A 21496-nucleotide genomic window follows, 5' to 3' on the forward strand; every position below is an offset into this window, starting at 1 on the left:
AAAATGACCCAGAATAGTCTATACTTACTTGTTTGTTTATACCAGGGCAGGAGCCATCAGTTCTTACAGCAGTAGTTAGTGAACTACGCTGTTCAGTTCAGCTTCCTCTTCAAGCATCCTCAGCTAGGACAGACCACAGTGCTTTAGGCATACATTTCCAAACACCAGCTCCTGTTAGCTGCATGGTTCCTGTTAATTAAAGTGTCAGCAGGACATGTGGACAGTTGTATCTTCATATTCTTGAGTGCTCTATGTATTGCAACAGGTTTTCCCTTACCGATAAGACAGGCTCAAGGTGCCAAGGGTGACGTGCTGTGCGCACCACACCACGTTCATCCGTCACCAAGTTAATGTACAGCAGGAGAGCTGCACAGTACTCCTCAGTTTTAACATGTGTTCTCTTAGAAACAGCCCAAAGCTCTTTCCGGTTTTAAGTATAATAGCACCAGTGCTATTATAAAAGGAATTTCAATGCTGCTTTGATTTTTTTTTAAATGGACGCGTAGTTATGGACAAACGGGGAAAGTAGCAGTTTTCATGAATAAACAGACTGATTAAGGGGAGAAGCTAATTGTGTGGAATGCTATCTTATATTTAATTAGTGGACACCGCTTAAGAAACAAAATCCAGATGTTCAAGTTTGCCCTGTGATTTTTCATTCCATTCTATTCCAAAAGGAGACTGAAAGAGTGGAGGGAAAGCTTTCACATCTACACTCATATGTGTATGTGGTTTATGCAAGGCTTACAAATTTCAGATTTACTTGTTACAAACCACAGGCAAACTAGTAAAAACTGTAAATCCCTTTTTAAAAAGAAAAAAACAACCAAAAACATTGCCATGAACTTTCAACTAAAGTGAAGGCTCAGGCACTTAAGCTGAACTAATTTGATATGCATCAATTGTGTTGTGGTAGCCAAATTCAAATGCCAGGTAACCTGCATTAGGTTTAAATCTCAGTGAACGTTTAAATTTGATGTACGTAGGAGCAAACAGCTGGTCAGTTTACTGGCTTATACGTTTGGACCTGAGAGTTGAGTATGTGTGTGTCAATACATGTCAAAATGTCACCTGCTTTACAGTCAGGTTTGTCCATAATTGAGGAGTCTAATGATAGCTTTAAAATGTTTCTAATACTTACAATATTACTTTTTATATTATATATTAGGCCATTTTTTGTATTGATAAAACATTACCTTGTTTGTAAATAGAATGTAATATATGGATTCATATCTGAACTTACTCTTTTGACAGGGGAAAAAACACATACTGATTTCTAAGGGCTCCTGCTGATGAGCATCTGTAGTTCAAGGAGTTACTATTGACAACTCTGTTTCTTTAATTTGCTGGAAGTTACCAGCCCCTTAGGAAGAGCAGCACGCAGGCATTGTGTCAGCTCTCCAGTGCTTACATCTTGTAGCACAGCAGCGTAAGCTACCATCAGCTGGCAGTTATATTCATCTTATCTATTAATGTATAGTGTATGTAATTATAAATATGTATCTGATAAGTATGTAATCATACCCAGAGTGTAGTTATATATAATTGGAAGTGGGGTTTTTTATATTGTATTATACCGATCAGAAGTTATATATAAGCTGCAGCATTTAGCATGTTAGCCTGTTGATCTCCTATTTCCCTCCGACCACGGGCAGAAAAGTGGGACAGACTGCTGGGGACCGTAGGTTCTTTAACTGATCTTGCAGGATTCAATGGAGGGAGGGATCCCATCACAGTCTTAAAACAGCAGAGAGGGCTCCAGAGTCACAGGGTTTCTTTTGCTGGGTCCCTGTGATGGGATAATTCAGTTTCAGCCTGAAGAGGGGAGGAGGAAAGTCTCTGTCCCATTTGATGAGAGTTTACTGCAAGCCATCTCATCATTTGCCTAATCTCCAGTCATCATCTGCTTGGTTATCTTCTATAACTAATCATCAAGCACGTAGGAGATAAGAAGAAAACCCTGATCAAGAACAAGGAAGCCAGTGTAGCAGGAAAAATTCCCTATATGAAAGAATTAAAGTACACAGTACAGGACTCAGTAGTTGCTGCTTTCTACTTATTTCTTAATTCTGTAAGAGCTAGAGCCAGTCACTGTGGGAGAGAAGCAGACGTGTTTCATTCAGGCTGAGAAGCCTCGTCTGCTTAAAAGGCAACTCCAGATGCCCAAGCTTTTGCGCTCTGCTTTGGATTTGGTTATGCCAAACTAGGAACTGCCAAGTGCCAAGTGGCTACCATCTGCCAACTCTCCTGTCCTGTTGATCAACAAGTCTTCACCAGCCAGTGAAATGTAGGCACTGGCAGATAAAATTGGAGCCCACACGAGTGAAGACGGAATATTCATACCAACTCAGTATATTATTGAAATAGCATGGGTTTATTGACATATTCCCACTCTGATGCTATGCATCTACCAAATATTTTGTACTCAATATTTGTTTAATTTTCAGTTGAACTGAGCAAATCTTGTTATTTCCCAGCCATCAGTCCTGCAGCTGATTTTTCCCACGAGGGTCACCACAGACTATGCAGTTTTCTGCAGTCGCATTTGATCTCAAATTTTCAATCTCTAGTTTAATAAATATGCCATTTAGTATCACTTTCTACATTTACCTTTAAGTTCATTTTCCACAGGACAAAGCGTCCTGAGTAAAGCTCTTGCATACATAAGACACTGATGTATTTAATGATTTCAGCTACACTGTCCTGCTAAACAATGAGACATAAAGCAACTGTTGGTAAAGGACAGAAGTTAAAGAATTCTTTGCATCTCTGCAGCAAGACTGACTGCTGTCCTACTAGGCATCCTTAGCTTGCATTCAGGGTAATACGAATTAGGCTTGCATATTGAGAAATGCCAAGGAACAGGTTCCTGTTTCACTGATGAAACCTTTTGAAGGCAGAAGAGGAGCATCCATAGTGTGATATAACTGCGCAGCAGTTCCATGCAGTAGGCATCTCTTGCTGCGTGTCAGCTGGTTGGTTTCTGGAGTCCCATGCAGGCTGACATTTAGCCACTGTGAATGCACTTAATAAGTTGCAATACCTACAAAAGTATCGTGTGCTTCGCTTTGTTTCCATCTTTGAAGACCAGACACCTGAAGGGTCTTATTTCAAGGCTGAAAGACAGTAAATTGCATTCAGGACCTGACAGGAGATTAGCTTTAATTTTTAGATGCCTCAGGCAGCTTCACGGTAGTCAGAGGGTGGTGCGAAGAACTATTTTAAAATAGTATTTGCCACAGGCAGTATATGTGAACATACTTTCACAAAAATGTGGTTAATTTTTTTCCCCTTTCCTAAAGAAAATAAGGTCAGTTACCACTACTGCTGTGAAATCAGTATTAGACTGTCAGCTGCCAAGAAAATATAGGAATACTAGAATTTATGCCCTCACCTTCATGCATTTTAGCAGACTGAGTGAGAAGGTTTCCATGTACACTCTTGATTAAGTTTGGTAAAGATCAACCTAGAGCAGAGCAAAGTGATTTGCAAATTCTGAGCAACGCAAGAGACTATCAGGGCTTTTACTCCATTATTCCTCCTTCACTCTCACTTAAAAGAGTATCTGCTGCCTCATCCCCATGGTTTCAAGTGATTCAGATGCTTGAAAGGGGAACAAGAAACAGCAAGGGATACTGTTTCTGTTTCCCTGTGACTGATGCCACAGTTGTTCTCTGTGTATTGAGAGAGGGTGGCTACCTGAGAAAATCACCCGGTTATTACAACTCTTAGAGCTTTGATAGCTATATACATTCTAGGCTGCTAATGCTGGTTCTCAGCTCACAAGCTGAATAAAGCATTTTCAGAACAAGGTGGTGATTTCTGAGGTCCTTAATTTAGGCGTTCCTCTCTGTGCTTTATGCCTAACCTGCTTGCAATGCTGACACCTTCCCACTTGCCCATCTCAACTCTCATATAGGTGACTGATAGCAGACATTCAGAAGATGGCCCACCAGGGCCAAGTTGGGAATTGGGAAAGGGGGTAGAATGGGGGGGGCGGGGGGAATATGAGAGTATTTAATGCTAAAGAGAGAGCCAAAGATGTAGTCTTTGTGCAGTGACAGTGCAGGAGAGCGCAGCAGCTGAACAAGTAGTTACAAATGGACTAAGGTTAACAAAGCCTCATTTTTTTCATGAATTTGTGACTCATGGTCAAGGGAATAGCATCAGGGTCTGAAAAGGAGAAGACATACTTTAACTTCCTTGGCCTTTCAGATACTCTACATCTTTCCAGCAAAAGGGAAATGCAATATGACCCCAGTTAGAAACCTCATTAATCTCTACTATCTTCAGGATTTGGCTACTGCCAAATAAGTAAGCATTCCTGCCTTACTACAGGAAACAGCTTAGCCACACCATGGAAAACAGGATTTATCATGATGATTTCTTTCATGTAAACAATGAAATCTGTGAGTTTACCAGTGTTCACATGCCCAAACTATAACATTGCACAGGCTAAGTTACTCTGTTAAAATAAAAAATTTGAATTCTGGATCAAAAATGTAATACAACTTCTGATGGCAATGATGCTTTTCAGTTTTTGAGGTGCTAGTGTTCTAACAAACATGGCCAGGGACATGAGCTAGAGTTTTGCAGCATTGTAGTTCCAGCACATCAGTTACCAGCCATTGCATTAGAATTTATAAATGGAAGATTCCTTAAGAGACAACTTTCTTAAAGTGGCTTGTGTTACTACATTAACTAGGGCAAGCCGTTGTTATTTTCTAAAGCTGACCAAGGTTATATGATTTTTGTGTGGTTTTTTGTTTGATTTTTAAGGAAGTTAAGTCTGACTATGGAACTTTAGAGTTTGAATAATAATTTAATTTTTTTAATGTATCACACAATATCAAATCGTAGCTTAATACTGCCTATCCTCATTCCCCTTCCACCAAATTTAAAGCAGTTGTACTTTATAGTACATTGTCCAGTTCATCCAGATTAAAGCAGTAGTTTATCCTCCCTTCCAAGGTCATGCTTACAGCTCTCCTCAACAGGAGATTTTCCCTGAATATCTCCTTTTCTGCCTGTGAGAATAATTAATTCCCCCTGTGTAGTGCTGAAGAGCTTCAGACTCAGAGTAGCTACTGCAGTGTATCCCTGCATTCCTGGTATTTGTTGCTTGCTTTCAGGAATACCTTTTTACAACAAAGAAGAGCTTAGGCATGGCTAGCAATTGGCTTTAAGAAACAGTACAAACTGCATTTTCTTCAGAACTAAAGTATTGTTTCGCATTATTTAGCTTTCCATGTAGCTTTTCCTCCCAAGTTTAAAGACGAATGAAGGGAAACATGTATAGGAACCATATTTTGCTGCCACCATATATACCTGTGTCATTCAGTGTCACAGGTCAAAAAGCAGCCAAAGGTTTAAGCAATTGCAGAGGCCACTGCATCTGTGTTCAAGGTTCATTCATTTTTTCCTGTCTTTTATTGATTGTCTTTATTTTACATCTCTGCATTGCTTTATTATCAAAGGTTACAACTGGGCTGCCAAGGACAGCTTTTAGAATAGTACCACCCATCCAGTGGGTGAGTTTGTTTTCACTGCTTTGATTTTGCCCATCTCTGAACTCCCAGATTGTTTTTTTTTATCTTCAAGCTGCTGGCACAAAAATAGCAGTTAGAAAATGACATATTGGCAGACAATCGCTTGAGAAGCTTTTTACCTTTTCAAGGTCAGGTTTAGTTCCCCCTTCAGAAAAGAATTATTTCAGACATGAGTGGAAGTATTCCTGCCTGCTCAGGAAGATGCTGGACCACCAGAGGCTGACTTTATAAAATCCTCATGAGGGCCTTGTCCCATCCATGGTACTGCACTGAGCCTTTGTCCTGGAACAAAGGGTTTCTGTTTGCTCCAGTGAGGTGGAAACTGATGTCTCCTTCATGATTGTTCAGGCTTCACACACAGGGTCTATTCTGCATGAGTGGCTGGAGCAAGCAAAAGAGGAAGGGTCAAAAATTGTCACTGCATGTTTCTGCTCAAACTCCATCATCACGATAGGAAGCAGCAAGGGCTGCAGAAAACTCAGGACAGAAGAAAGTGGCTGAGTTGTGAAGTCGATGGTTTTCACAGAGAGCCTAGGAATCTGCCAGCTTTGGTTTATTCAAGCTTTTTTAAAGTGAGGCTATAGTCAGTAAAATATCCTGCTTTCTGTAAATATAAAGCAGCATAATTAAATGGGGAGATATAATGACTATCTTAAACAATTTAGCGACCCAACCAAGCCTGAAAAATACCACCTGAGTATTTCAGCAGCAGTTGGTGAGAAAGCAGATGTGGCATCATGTTAATGCTATCAGAGAGTGCAGCTGCTGGACCTAGCTTTATTTCTGAAGAATGTCGTGCTTTGCCACTCTGAACTATAAGGAAAGCTGGCAGAGGCATGGGGAGACTTAGATCTGTGGAAACCAATTATTTCAGGAAAAGATGTGAAGTTAGGGAGTTTTCCCGCAGGCAGGCTCTGGTTTCTTTTGCTCCCCCTGCTGCTTGACAAATTTTATGATGGCTGTTTTCAGCTTTACACCACCCTTCGCAGAACACAAAGTTCAGAGAAATCTATACTGACTTGCATGTGCCTGAGGGATAATTGCTGTAAGAGAATGTCCTTGTGATTCAAGTCATCAGCATTATGATAAACCACTTTCAAATACACCTGTGATCTGACATTTTTACTGCACACAGATCCAGGGCTTTTTGCTTCATAGGATCACAGGATTGTTCAGGCTGGAAGGGCCTCAGGAGTACATCAGATGCAGCCTCTGGCTCAGAGCAGGGTTAGCTGTGAGGTCAGGACAGGTTCCCTGGGGCTTTGGCCAGTCTCATCTTGAAAACCTTAGATTTCCCACACAAGAAAAGGACCCACTTTCTACCCGCTTCGGAATTACAGGACACATGAGCATATCATCATGATATCCCAACAGAGCGTCAGACTGTGGGAACCTTCAGTGCCTCCATTTGGGCCGATCAAATTTTTTTTTCAGCAAGCTTCCATAGCAAGCCAGTGATGCTGGCCTCTGCTGTCGTACCATGCCCAGCAATTCCTCCACAGCTTCCAAAGAACTTTATGATTGTTTAAAGCAGTGTGCTTAAAAGAAAAAAAACTAACACACACCCACACCCCCCAAGTCTTTAAAGACATCGTGGTTTAACCCCAGCTGGCAACTAAGCACCACACAGCCACTCGCTCACACACACCCCCAGCAGGATGGGGGGGGGAAGAGAATTGGAAGGGTAAAAGTGAGAAAACTCATGGGTTGAGATAAGAACAGTTTAATAATTGAAATAAAATATAATAATATTAATAATAATAATAAATTGTAATGAAAAGGAAGATAACAAAGAAGGAAAAATAAAAGACAAGTGATGCAAATGAAAACAATTGCTCACCTCCAACTGACTGATTCCCAGCCAGTCCCCAAGCAGCAGCCCACCGGCCAACCTTCCCCCTACTTTAATTGCTGAGCATGATGTCATACGGTATGGAATATGGAATATCCCTTTGGTCAGCTGGGGTCAGCTGTCCCGGCTGTGTCCCCTCCCAGTTTCTTGTGCACCCCCAGCCTACTCGCTAGTGGGGTGGTGTGAGGAGCAGAAAAGGCCTTGACTCTGTGTGAGCACTGCTCAGCAGTAACAAAACATCCCTGTGTTATCAACGCTGTTTTCAGTACAGATCCGAAACACAGCCCCATACTAGCTACTATGTAGAAAACTAACTCTACCCCAGCCAAAACCAGCAGAAAAGGCAACCAGGTTTTCACTTGATTAATTTAATCTTAAACTCACATGTGATTTCCTATCAATAGGGTATAATGTCTTTATGATAAAACAGACACTTTGATTTATTGCTCCACAATAAAACACAAAACGCTTTGTTTGTGTAAATTGATGAGTGGTTGGAGCTCCTTCCTTTGCAAGAACCCTGTTAAACATTTTCCTTGTTCAACTATTTGAGAGACTGCGTAGTGGAATGAGTGCTTCAGGAGGTATTAGGAATTTGTATTCTCTTGCATAACTATGTTCAACACGGAAATACACTCCCAACTGTGGTCTGAGAAGGGGTGTAACTAATAGCTATTTCTGTAGTTTCAGTATGAGTAGTTAACAATTCAAAACTGTTGTTACTTTTACTCTTTGTAAAAAAAACAAGAGAAAAGTGCAGTTTCTTTGAACATTAAGTTGCTGGAGTAAGTTTTTGAGTGACAAGCCCCAGTACTACAGAGTCATTTGAAGAACTAAATTTTCAAGGTCAATGAAGGTATGGATTTGGAATAGCCATAAGAACAGCACTAACAAATTCAACAAAATAGGTTTTTTTCCAACATCCTGCAAAATAAGATGTTGAACAGAGGAGTCAAATTTAGTTTTTCACACCAATGCAAGTTAGAACAAGATATTCTTTTGACTTACAAACATATCTGCAAGATAAGCTCATCTTCTAAGTGTGATACAAGCTCTGAAAGGAGACAGAATTACGGAAGTTCTGCTTATGTGAGAAAGACAGAGGTCATGAAGATGTTTAGTATATCAGGAGGTCAGACCACATAAGTCTCAGGCTACTTTTTGAGTTGTTTATTGCACACTTCAAAAGGCAAAATCATATGATTTATATTCTTCCATATTAATAGAAGTGATAAACTTAACTGATACTGTCCCAAAGATCTGTGGTGCAATTCAAAGCTGAGACGTGTAATAAGGTGTAAAGCAGATTTCCTCTGCCCTCACTGGGTGCCATGTAGCATAAATGGGCATGGAAAGTCATGAACAAGGCATGGGTTAAATTAGTTAAGATCCAGTCCTCAATACATACACAGAACAATATTTGGAGGGTAAAACACTTCTCTTGGACAGCCATCCTTCTGGAAATATAGCAAGTTAAATGATAGGAAACATCTGCTGATAGTTGTTTTGCAGGAGAAAAATATGAACTACATTTCATCACAGAACCTTTAGCATGTTAATAGCACCCTTCCCCATGGTAAAATCTGTTATCCTCATCCCATTCCAGGCTGGTATAAGTCTAACCCATTTTTAAAAACATCCGTTTTGGATTCCATAGCTTCTTTCTGAGGAACTGTCCTGGTTTCGGCTGGGATAGTTAATCTTTTTCCTAGCAGCTGGTACAGTGCTGTGGTTTGGGTTTAGTATGAGAATAATGCTGATAACACACTGATGTTTTAGTTGTTGCTAAGTACTGCTTACACTAGTCAAGGACTTTTCAGCTTCCCATGCTCTGCCAGGTGCACAAGAAGCTGGGAGGGGGCACAGCCAGGACAGCTGACCCAAATTGGCCAAAGGGCTATTCCATACCATATGACATCATGCTCAGTATGTAAACCAGGGGCAGTTGGCTGGGGGACAGCGATTGCTGCTCGGGAACTGACTGGGCATTGGTCAGCAGGTGGCAAGCAATTGCATTGTGCATCACTTGCTTTGTATATTCTTTTATCATTATTATTATTACTTTATCTTCCTCTGCTGTCCTATTAAACTGCCTTTATCTCAACCCACGGGTTTTATTTTTCTGATTCTCTTCCCCCATCCCAGCAGGCCAGGGGGAGTGAGCGGCTGTGTGGTGCTTAGTTGCCAACTGGGGTTAAACCACGACAGGAACAGAGCCATGTCATGTCTTTATCATGAGGCAGTGTTTCGTCTAACTGGGGACTGCACTGAAGTCTAGAAATGCTGTACTGTTGTTCATAGCTCACTAGAATACTCTTTTGTGCCTTATATTTATCAATGAATGTCCCAAAAGACAGGCAGCTTTCCACAAGTGCCTAAAAGCAAATCAGTCTAGCACCCTGCAGATTACGATACACATAACAATAGCCTTTGTCAGCATAACGTATTATAATGCACTATGTAGTGGGTCTCTGAGGTTTAGTAATCCCTGTCAGCAACCAGAATAAATGGAAATAGCTTCCAGGAGATGCAGAGCCTATGAAAAGACTGTTAGTTTTCAAGAACTACTAGCATTCAAACTCACACATGCAGCATCTGAAACAAAATCTCATGAACAGTCTTTCGTCACAATCATTAGTGAAAGTAAAATGCACGGAGTGCGCTTAAGAAAAGAGATTAAAGAGAAGTTGGACTAAGCACTACCAGTTTGATACTTCCCCTGCTGAAACAAAGCTTTGGTGCGTTCTCTCAGGCTTGTTGACAGCAGAAGTTTTTGATGTGTAACCTTGTAATATGCCGAGGCACTGAATTTGCTAGCTAAGAATAGCAAGGTTCCACATGGAAGTAAGCACATCTACTTACAGAGAGCATCTAAGCCACAAGTGAGAGGTTTTTTGACTTTTTTTAATGCGCAACTGGATTGAGGGAGGACACACACAACCCATCACTAATACTAGATATTTTGTATGCACAACATAATGCTGCATGGGATGAAGGTGCACCGCAGTTACTGAACACCTGAAGCCCTAACTGCCAGCAGCTCAGACCATGCAGCCGCAGAAAAGCGTCTCTTACTCTGCACTTGCCCTGCTCTTTGTGCCCCTTCCATATGCAACCCCCAGTGACCTTTAGCAGGGTACTAATCTCACTGGAGCTTTGACCTGATCTGTTACAGCTGTACTGATTTTCTTATGCCACTGTGAATTACTGACATGTTTAATAAAGTCTTTCAAATTTTACTACTGTAGATCAGTTAAAGACATGTTACCCAATAGCACAACCCTTCAGATAATTCAAATGATTAAAACACTTTCAGAAATACTTAGGCTACTGTTGTTTACAAGAGATAACACCATCATAATAAATATTACTGTCTTTACTCGGGCCTGCGTATTCTTTGTAGTGTTCCACTCTCCTGTTTATGTCTTCATTTTTTCCTGTGGTTTTAAAATGCTCATCTCTGCTCAGCTGAAGTTCTGTTTAAATGATCAAAGGCTTTAACAAAACTATCCTTTAATACCACGCTGTGCTCATACCATAACAGAAAATCAAGTCAATTCTGTTGCTAGAATTTCATAAGCAAAATCCTTACTCCCAAAGCATTAAAATGCTTCAGCCTCAGCAGAGTTGCCAAGTACAGCATTCATTGCTGTATATAGCCATTGCAGCCAACTGCACTCGCAACCTGAAGCTGCAGTGCCATTGTGCATGTGTGTTGCTAGCCTATGCTGAAGCATTTACTGTTTCATCTTCACGTCTTGATTAGATTAAATGAAGGTATAACTGTAACCCCACCCAAGCCTATTTATTCTATTTTTAACCTTGCAGACACATGAAGAAAGACATAAGGGCGAGGGGGAAACAAACAGTGTTTAACTAAAAGAAAGATAGGAGACATACTAAGACATATTTCCAAAAATCTTTCCTGATCTGAGCCCCAGGAAGTTACCACTGCTTACTCCAGTAGATCCCATCTCTAATTGTATGCACCATGCTCTCTGTTTCGCTGGACTACTTGCATCATTTCATGTGTTACCATCTTCTCCAGTCTCTTTTTCTGATCAGTCTTTACCCTTTACCAAGGTAATCACAAACATCAAACAGACCACTCAGCATCACAAAAAGCTAAGACTCCACCCTATTTTCAGTATACCTCATCTGTAATAAAATCAGTAGCTGAAATACCTTCCTTCCCTTGCATGTTTAATGTTACTGTTTTCCTGAAGTAGAGCCTGGTTTTTTCCACTACATTTTGAATTGGTTTTTGAAACAATATGGAAACTTTTCCCAAGTTGCAAGTGCTGTCGAAGTTAAATTGCAGAGGGCTTGCATGATGCAAAGCATTAATTTCCTGAGGCTGTGTCGCCTGCAGGCAACAAGAATATCATCTGCTCATAAGATGACAGAGAGGAATCTCTTTGCAAAATGAAACTAGTTATCAATATTACAACCAAATGATGGAAGCATACTGAGACAGAAATAGAAGGTCCTTCTGCTGCCATGTCTCACCTCCTCAAACTGCTGATTCTTGAGCTTCGCAGTCACTGCTGTCTTTACCCACCAGCTGCTATACAAGAAGTGCTCTTTGAAGCCATTTATCAGCACTAACTCTCTGCTCATCAGTGGGGTGGGGAGCAGGGAAGACTGCAGTTTGCAACTGAGGAGGAATGACTGCATACCACCTGGGTATAAGTCATTACCTCTGATTTGCAAACTGACCTTCCTCCTGTAGGAGCTGGATGGAGATTGGAGTCTGTTCTTATTAAGGCCAGAAACTAACCTCAATGAGAACAGGATTGAGAACAATGCTTTTAGTCACTTATTTGCTTACCTGTCTAACCATGTTAGAATATTCTTTCAAACAGCTACTGAAGAAGGAAAGACTGCTCTATTTGCCTTTTGCTGGCAGTGGGCAGACTCTGCTGTTAGCATAAACGTATGGAATCTTGCAGCAGCAGTAACTATACTGCTCAGTAGGATGCTAATGGCTTTGTGCAGTACAAGCAGCATAAGGGTCTTTGCTTTCATGAAAACAGAAAATTAAAATTGAAGAGCGGACATCTTTGCATCTTATTTTGGTTTTTGGACTTTGAAGAAAGATTTGACAAAATATTCCCTGTATGGTTGCTTTACAGGTCATTTGCAGTAAGAGTACAAATCACTGCAGTCTGCCTAGTGGTGTCTGCAACAATGAAAGCATTTGCTCCTGTCACTGTGCAGTTACTTTTTAGTAACTGGATTGTCAACTACACAACCTTCTCTGTTCTAGATTGTCCCCTCTGCTTCAGTTGTACGCTGTACAAGTAGTTTGGCAGGGACAGAGAAGTGCTGGCTAAAGCGGAAAAAACTCCATGCTCAGTTCATTTGTCTTCTGCTCTTACCTTCCTCCACTTACTATTCTCTGTATAGATGATGGAGATACACCACAAGACACCATCAAATTAGTCAAGTAGAACATTCAATTGTGAAAAATAAATAGTGGTTCCTACCCTAAGAAGTGGAGAAGAAAACTGAAGATAAGCCTTTTTGCAGGAAGGTGAAATGTTTTGTTCACCGCACAGGCTGTCAGAACACAAGACCTCCTACAGGCCACTCAGTCACGGACCTTGGGAAACTCCTGCGGTCTGAATACTCATAGGCTAAACAGAAACAATAATCCTGGCACACAACCAAAGAATGAGAGTGAAATCCCAGCTGTCTTGGAGGTGGTAGGGCTTCAAAGACTAGCTTTAAAAGCCATCTGAACATGTAGGGATGTGACAACTGAATAATAAGAGAAGAGCTAGATACTATAATGCTAGCTTGTAGGCTAAATTACAAGAGAGTAGTTACAGAGCCTTAGAGAGCTATCAGATTGTACAGCCAGTGTGCATAATTTACCTGGTATGCTGGTTTGTAACTTGACAGAGGAGTGCCAGAGCATTTAGGGTCCCAAGTTTTGCCTTGTTCAGTCAGCTTGCTTCCTTAACATGTGCTTTACTGTGAGAATAACAGGAAGAAATCTCTTTTTAAATCACAAAACCAAGTTAAATGGCAAAGTAGTTATACTTGAAAGGATGTCTGGTACCCTTTCTTACAGAAAAGTCTTGTAAGGGCTGTCAGCACCATTCTTCAGTGAGTGCCTTGAACTGAAGCTGGACCTGCCAGCTGCCAAAAGCCCCCTCAGCCCGGACTGAAGCCCTGCCTCAGTACTGACCAAAAAATTAAACAGCATGTACTACCGCTATACCATTTGTTGCAAGTTTTTTATGGAAGTTTTCCTTTCATGTATGGACTAAACAGCACACTCTGTAAAATAACCAGACTTGGTGAATTTGTGGCCCGAGGGCACTGTGTCTGCAGGACTATGCTGAACACCTTTGCCTTGGTATCAGGCATTTTACATACCAACAATACTAGTATCAGCAGCACGTTTAAACCCCTCATCTCAGATTTAGGGCAGATCTCTGGGTCTTGGAGTGCTTCAAATTTTTAGTTATTAAAACATGTGATAATCTGTAGGAATATGGGTGTCTTAACCAGAGCGTACTGTAAAAATCAAGTTTCTTACTCTTTTTGTAACAATTAGACCGTTCAAGTACAACCATTTGCAGGCACCATAAAAATTCTTTCTATATGCGTCAGTCTTGGTACGTGAGGAACATGAAGAGTAGGAATTGCCTCTGAAGTTAAAATGCTTCTCTTACTTGTGTGCTCTGTGTATTTGCATGCAAGCTGAGTGTAAATATACTATGTGTACACTAGAGTCTTACCGCATTTAGATATTTTAAAACGTCTTTAAATTGTTGCAAAACAGTGCTTCGAATATGTTTCTCAAAGTAAAGGAAATTAATTCTGACTGTGTTTATGAGCTTTGCTTGTGATTGTTTCTTTTCCAATATTTTTGACTGATTGATATGAGAGAAGTGAGAATCTGTTTTCCACTCTTTATTGAGAACAACAAAATTGGTCTTGACTTTTAGAGCGTTCAGCATCCTCAAATTAAGTCGAAAACAAAACCTGTTGGTGGTTGGGGTGGCTCTCTGAAGAGCCTTTTAAAACCTTCCCTCCAATTTCTTCTTGATTACAGTCAGGCTGAGCCATAATATTTGAATTGTTAGAATCTGAGCCCAGTAAACAAATACTCTGTTAGGTTTGCATGCATGTGTGGGGTTTTTTTAATGACTGCTTCATAAACTGTTGAGTCAGGACTGTTGCTTAACGTGTTATTTTCTTTCATCAGTCTATGTGCAAAGAGGCAGAAACATAAGAGAATGGTTAAATAAAGTGATTAAAGTTAATCATAAAATATGCCTGCCTTAGTGATGATTAAAACAGTAATTGCTGCATGCTACAAATCCCTGAACACTGTAGAAAAGCAAACATTTTTTTTTTCATCTTCTTCCTTCATTTAATACCAAAAATACACATCAGTAAACAAATGTTTTAGACCAGGAGGGCCTGTCTTTTGTTGTGCTTCCCTTCTGAAATACAAACATTTCTTAATTTTGTTCTTCCTAGCTCTGTTTTGTGATGTTTTGGACGCCAAATGTGTCAGAGAAGATTTTAGTTGACATAATTGGAGTAGACTTCGCTTTTGCAGAGCTGTGTGTTGTTCCTTTGCGCATCTTCTCCTTCTTTCCAGTTCCAGGTAAAAAACAAGAAAATAAAAACTCTGTAACCTCAAAACCAAGCCAACTTTGAGGTGTGGTCGTAGAGTCTGGCGTGGCTGTACACACAAGAGTGGCTAAATGCATGCCTAGCATAAGTAGCACAGTTTTTATTGAAGTTGGTGTAGACCAAGACTATTTACATTGGTAGTCAAGATAGAAATGTTGCGGTAAGAGCAGTCTGTCATTAGGCAGATTTCTGATTGTCAAAAGTCTGAATTCTGTCTATTGTAGCTGACTAAGAACACACACATGAATGGCAGTAGCAATACATGCATGCCAAGACTGAAATTAACTGTTTGGAATAGCATCTAGGACCAGCTCCACAGTAACATCACCTCCATTAGTCTCCCCTTCTGCTGCCAGACTCAGTGGCACTTCCAGATATCATCACAGCATAAACAATATAGAATAAAAATTAATGCCTGTATTCAAGAGAGAGGCAAGCTTGACAGCACTAATCAAAATGTTTCCCCTCAAAAAATTTCTAACTTCTGTAATCAAATGCTACATCATGTAGTGTTTTCTGCGTGTATGACAAGACAGTTTTGTAATAAAGGTAAACTCCAAATATAAGAATAGGTACATGCAGATACCATTTTTTGTGACTAGCTGTTACACCATGTACCACACAGGAGCTAGAGGGAAAATTTTCCTTGGTATGATTTTTGTTTAGGGAAGGGATATTCTTTTAATGAAGAAAACAGAGTGGACCATCTAAAAAATCGGTTGTAAGAGAACAGCTCTCAGGAAGGCTTGCTGTCTATAACTGGTGCATTGTTTTTTCAAAAATCAGTATATTAAAGCAATTTGGACACAAGATCTACTTCATTTCTAGTAAGGCTTCCCAGTGTGCAAAGTTACGAGACAGAAATTTCACCATGGTTATTTTTGAACAATGCTGTCTGCATGAAAAAGCTTCATATGAGATGACTGATTTTTTTTTACTACTCTCGCCTCCCTTTCATAAACAGTGACCGTCAGAGCCCACTTGACTGGTTGGCTGATGACTCTAAAGAAGACATTTGTGTTGGCACCCAGCTCAGTGCTGCGGATTATCGTCCTCATCACCAGTCTCATTGTGCTGCCTTACTTGGGGTAAATCGTTCTCCTCTCCACAGAGCTCATGGGTTTGCTTTCCTCTTCCATCCCATTTCCTGTCACTTAATAGCTGAATTTGGGTAGCTCAGAACATTTTCCCCAATTACTAACCACAATATAAAGCCTAAATAGTGTCAATATCTGGAAAAGAAACATTTACAAATTCACAAGTGTGCCTTTGCTCTAGGCAGGCATGATAGCGATGTCCCTTTTGAAGAAATAGGCAAATGTCAGAGAGGCAAACGTATCCTCCGGGGAATTTATTTCCATTCTAATAAATGCACTGTTAAGAAAGCTAATGGAAGAATATCTTGTTTATAAGTTAAATAATCTCTTTTACAGCACTCAGTACAAGACTTTAAATTCTTAGTTCATAATTTGATTCAGAATATGTTTCTTTTAAACAGTGAAGCCATAAAAAAACCAAAAAAGTCATTTAAAGTCCCAGTTATTCTTTTTGCCAGTGTATTACGTCTTTGAAGGAAATATTTCTAACAACAGACTGATTCTATATGCCAGTGGAAATACAATTATGAATCATGCATTCTCACACAACCATGACTACTTTCTTTTTATGCCGCCCACAGAGTTCATGGAGCCACTCTTGGAGTAGGATCCCTTCTAGCTGGTTTTGTAGGAGAATCCACCATGGTTGCAATAGCAGCCTGTTACGTCTATCGGAAACAGGTAAGAATTAGGCTCTGTGGGATCTGGTGAAAGCAGTTGATGAGTATAATGGATTTTAGTTCAGATTAAGAGTACACTTTTGAAATGTAACTCCCCAGCATCCCCACTTACTGAATTTGGTTTGCTTCCCCATGTGGTCTCAAGAGTGTGCAACTTGGGAATTCTTTGGGTTGAAATAAAACCAGAAGGTGCCCTCCAGCTGCTAGTGGGCATTCAGGCCATGGGACCTGCTGGTCTGAAGTAAACCTCTTGCTCCTCAAAACATGCATATCGTGGATATCATGTCCTTACCACCACCTGCTTTGCACTGTAGATCTGCTACTACGGTACAACATAGCTTCTTTACGTAGACACAGGAACTACTCACCCAAGCTTATTATATGTACGTGTATGTGTGTGTGGGGGTGAGTGGGTGTGTATATGTATACTTTTATGTCTTTATAAAACCAGCTCTGCTGAAAATGGACAAAAAGTACAGTTGCTTATTTTTTTTGTCATCTAAAGAAGTGGCTTAAAACAAGATCTACTCCTGCAGCAGTAGAGGATAGGAGCTTACAAATACTTAAACTGGCAAGGATTTCTCATAGGCTTACCTTTACATATTTCACACACTACAGTCCTACATGTACGGAGTAGTAGTGGTACATGGATTTCAAAGAATATTCCGCTAAATGAAGTCAAACACGGGATGAATATTAGCTAGGTGACTGGGTACAGTATCTGCATGTTGTGCCCTTCCAGTTATGTGTTCAAGGCACTGTGTAGGCACCAGGCCCAACTCCAAGCAGAAATGGCATGGTGTGTACATCATTCCACGGTGCCGAAGGACTCCGTGTATGGGAGCAGAAAATCCAATCTATGCATTTACTTTTTTTTTTTTAATTAGATTTGGTTGGACTGATGATCTTAGGTATCCTTTCCAATCTTAATGATTCCTAGTTTTTACTTTCATTATAAATAATCCAGCCACCAAGCCAGGAAACATGAAATTGCTACTCTACCCTTAATTGCCTTAATGGTGGACTTGGTAATGTTAGGTTAATGGTTGGACTGGATGATCTTAAAGGTCTTTTCCAACCTAAACGATTCTATGCCCACCACTTCTAATTTTAGCAAAAAAATACAGAAGATGGAATATCTAAAAGCCTTATGTTGGAACAAACTAAAACCAGTTTTAATATGTAGTAACAGTGCAGGCCATGGCAGTAGACCAGAGTGTACACGGTTCATAAGAAAACAGAAGACCTTGATCTCTGTCATGATTAGTCTGTCATGTTTTTCTTGAGCACCAAAGAGTAAAACCTGTAGACCCTGAAATGGCTGTTCTTGGCCTGTGGTTTCACAACATACATGTTTGGACTAACCTCCTTGTTGCTTGTTTGTTACAGGACTAGCTCATAGAGCATTTCTGGCCAGGGACATGGTGCTTAATTTTTTGCAGTGATGAGTGCAGGTAGTAGTAATAATAACTGTGCCAACCTAATTTATCCCCTTACCAGAATTAGTATGTAGCTGACAGCGTCATCTCAATAGCCAGTGTGACAGTGGCAGAGCCAACCGGTAGCTGTATACACCAACTTGTTTTCACCTACAGTGGTAATAAGCGCGCAGGGTTTGAGAGCTGCAAATCAACTGTTGTGTAGACACCTCTAAAATTTTGAAACTCTGATAGGCCCAACTCAGCGGAATCAGTAATACCTGTGGGGGATTTTTTGTCAGCTGTACAAGTGGTTTCTGTAAAACTAGTCAGCCTGCTGAGAAACAGATAATAAGGAACAGATGCTTCAACTTGTTTTGTAGTGGGGCTGAATGCTTCTTAGCCTTACTAATCCAGGACATCCTGGATGAATCATAGGACTTTTGAATGCCCTCCTGCTCCTGCTAGCCAAAAATACTCTACTTGGCCTTGATGGGGTGGGGGCTCACAGTGGATCAGCAATATCAAGAAAAGCCAGAATGTTCACATCTTGTGAGATTCCTGAAGTTTGACATTTGAGAAATTAGGTTGCCACCTCTGTGTCCCTCCCTAGAGCAGCTTATCTCCTCTCATATTTTGTTTGCTTTGCTTATTTTTTTTAATAAAAAGTCTGTGTGATGTAAAAGATTCCAGATGCTCTCTTCCCTCCAGTTGTGCTGAAGCCTGTTTTGGACGTTGCTTAGCATAAGAAATGCCTCTATTATTGCATTTATGTTAGAAAGGAGAATGCTGAGCCCCAGGAAGGTTATGGAAATCTAAGTTAGCCACGAATATGACACAAATATTTTCTTAATAACATACTAAAAAAAAAAAAATTATTCGCACCTCACTTCTCCCAGTGCCCAAAGTTTGTAGGACTGTGTTCATGCACAACTTACTGATAGGTTTCCAAATGCTTCTTTCAACCTAGAAAAAGAAGCGGAATGAGAATGAAGCCGCTACAGAAGGTGAAGACTCTGCAATGACCGACATGCCTCACACAGAGGAAATGACAGACATCGTAGAAATGAGAGAAGAGAATGAATAATAAATGGGATGCAATTGCTCTCTGCAGGGACGATTGGAGTGACACTTCGGCATCTTGTCGTCTCTCATACTTTTTGTTTGTTCATTTTTATTTTTGTAATAAAGAGGCCTTGATTTAAAAGGTTTCAGATAAATTCTCTAGCATACTGAGTATGCTCTCACTGATGAGGGACCTAAAAAGAGGTCTTTGCTTCCCCCCCCCAATTGAATTTGTTTTCTCACTCCATGCAAACATAAAAGATACAATTGCATCACTGTAGAGTCTTCCTTACTTATGCATCCACCTTCTCTGGACAATCTGCATTTGTCAACCAAAGCCCTGCTCTCTGTGCATGTGCGTGTGTGTGTGCGCGCACGTGCATGCACTTGCACACTCGCATACACACACGCACACGTGCCACTGGTTCAATGCTACTGCCATAATCCTACTCCCTCCCCTCTTTCCTTTTCCTTCCTTTTCTTTTATGAGAAATGTTAAGGAAAAGAAGTTTGGAATACAGAGCTTTATTTTACTTGCTTGAAAATTACTTTGCTACATAAACTAATATACTATGGTGAACTATATCTTTTTGTCTGGCCTCATCACTAGAGCTTGTACTGCACAGGGTACAAAACAGGGAGGAACTTGTAAGTCTCCACACACAAAGTGGAGAAAAACAGGTTCCTCTCTCCTGTTAAAAGTGTGTGGATGTGTATATACGCACAGAGGTACATAAGCAGAGACATACATATATATATTTATATATGTATATGCATATGATAAATAAATAAAATACACACAGGACAAGAACTCTATTTAGCTTTCATTCCATCAGAAAGATAGTAATCTTTTGAAAAATGTAAACATTTAATTCAAAATTTTCTTGAATCCTTAAGCCCCACCTTATGTATAATTTTCTTTAGGAAAAAAAAAAAAACCCACATGCACTTTCCTCTTGTGAAGAGGGTGATGGCAACTGATAGACTTTGACTGTATTTGAATAAAAAAAAATAAATATTGACAAGCTTTACCAAAGTTCTTGTCCACTGATTTAACTTTAATTTTTAAAGGTTGATTTGCTCTATATACTTATTTCTGGTGCCTATATATTTAAAAAAAAAAATCAGATAATGTAGGCAGGATACCATGGTATATGGCATTACTACACATAGCTCCATGAAATATTTTATGGAGAGATGTACACATACTCACACACATGTGTGTATATGTATAGATGCTTTTTTATATATACACACACACACATATGTATGTTTTGCTAGAATATATTTACCTATGCAGTAGATCAAAATCCGTATGGTGAAGCTCGAGTACTGATGGTCCTCCAAGTCGCTAATTAGGGACCTTGATCATGTTAGCGCTTAAGGCAAGAGTTGCGTGGAAGTGGGGAGCTGCTCACATCAGTCAGCAAGTGCTGTACGTGGAGAAGGCGCAGGCGCTGTGTGGTTGTGGTTGAAGTGGGCCTTAAAAAACAGAGTGTGAGGTCAGGTGGGCGGCAGGTACTGGGTGGAAATGAAGCCCACATAAGAGGTGACCGAACCAGAGAGGGTTTGGGTGCCACAAATGATGGCTGCAGCAGCAGCTTGTATTTCTGTGCTCTTCTGCGTTTGGCTGCGGGGCAGCGTTCGTTACCGGTTTGTAGTAGCTTGGGTCCTTTCAGATTTAATCATGCCAGAGGCTGGAAACCATTATCCTCCATGCTATATCCATAAATCAGTTAATTTAAACCTTATTTAGTAAAAGTATATTTTTCTAAGTTGTGGAAATGATTATTTAATTGTGGGCAACTTCTGTTTCTAGATTTATTTGCCAGGTAGTCCCAGCACTCAGAGAACTGATCAAAACTAAACATTACTTTAAATGTTATATCAATATATGTGTATGTAGACATACACATGTGTATAAATATATATATTGTATATTATGTACATTTATTTTAAGCTACAATACATTTCCTATTTTTCCAAGTTCAGCTAAAAACGTCTCTAAAAAACTACAAAGTTGGCTAGTAACCAGTTATGGCCGTCATGAAAGGCATTGTATCAATGAACTTTACATTTTATTGTAAACATTTGTACCAATTTGTTACATGTACAAATGCAATAAGAAAAAATGTAGAACTTATTGGGTTGAATGACAGATTTGCAAAATCAGTTC

General features: G+C 40.1%; 1 protein-coding gene across 1 annotated transcript in view; it reads left to right on the forward strand.

Moving 5' to 3' along the window:
• ANKH (ANKH inorganic pyrophosphate transport regulator) overlaps nucleotides 1–20133 on the forward strand; it is a 105343-nt gene extending 85210 nt beyond the window's left edge. Inside the window, exons 9-12 of the mRNA XM_075705160.1 lie at nucleotides 14902–15031; nucleotides 16025–16148; nucleotides 16739–16838; nucleotides 19226–20133. Coding sequence (XP_075561275.1) covers nucleotides 14902–15031; nucleotides 16025–16148; nucleotides 16739–16838; nucleotides 19226–19342 — 471 coding nt within the window. The 3' untranslated portion in view covers nucleotides 19343–20133. The remainder of the gene's footprint in view (nucleotides 1–14901; nucleotides 15032–16024; nucleotides 16149–16738; nucleotides 16839–19225) is intronic.
• Nucleotides 20134–21496: the final 1363 nt, after the last annotated feature.

Source organism: Pelecanus crispus, chromosome 2 (genome assembly GCF_030463565.1).
Source record: "Pelecanus crispus isolate bPelCri1 chromosome 2, bPelCri1.pri, whole genome shotgun sequence".
Classification (NCBI taxonomy): Eukaryota; Metazoa; Chordata; class Aves; order Pelecaniformes; family Pelecanidae; genus Pelecanus; species Pelecanus crispus.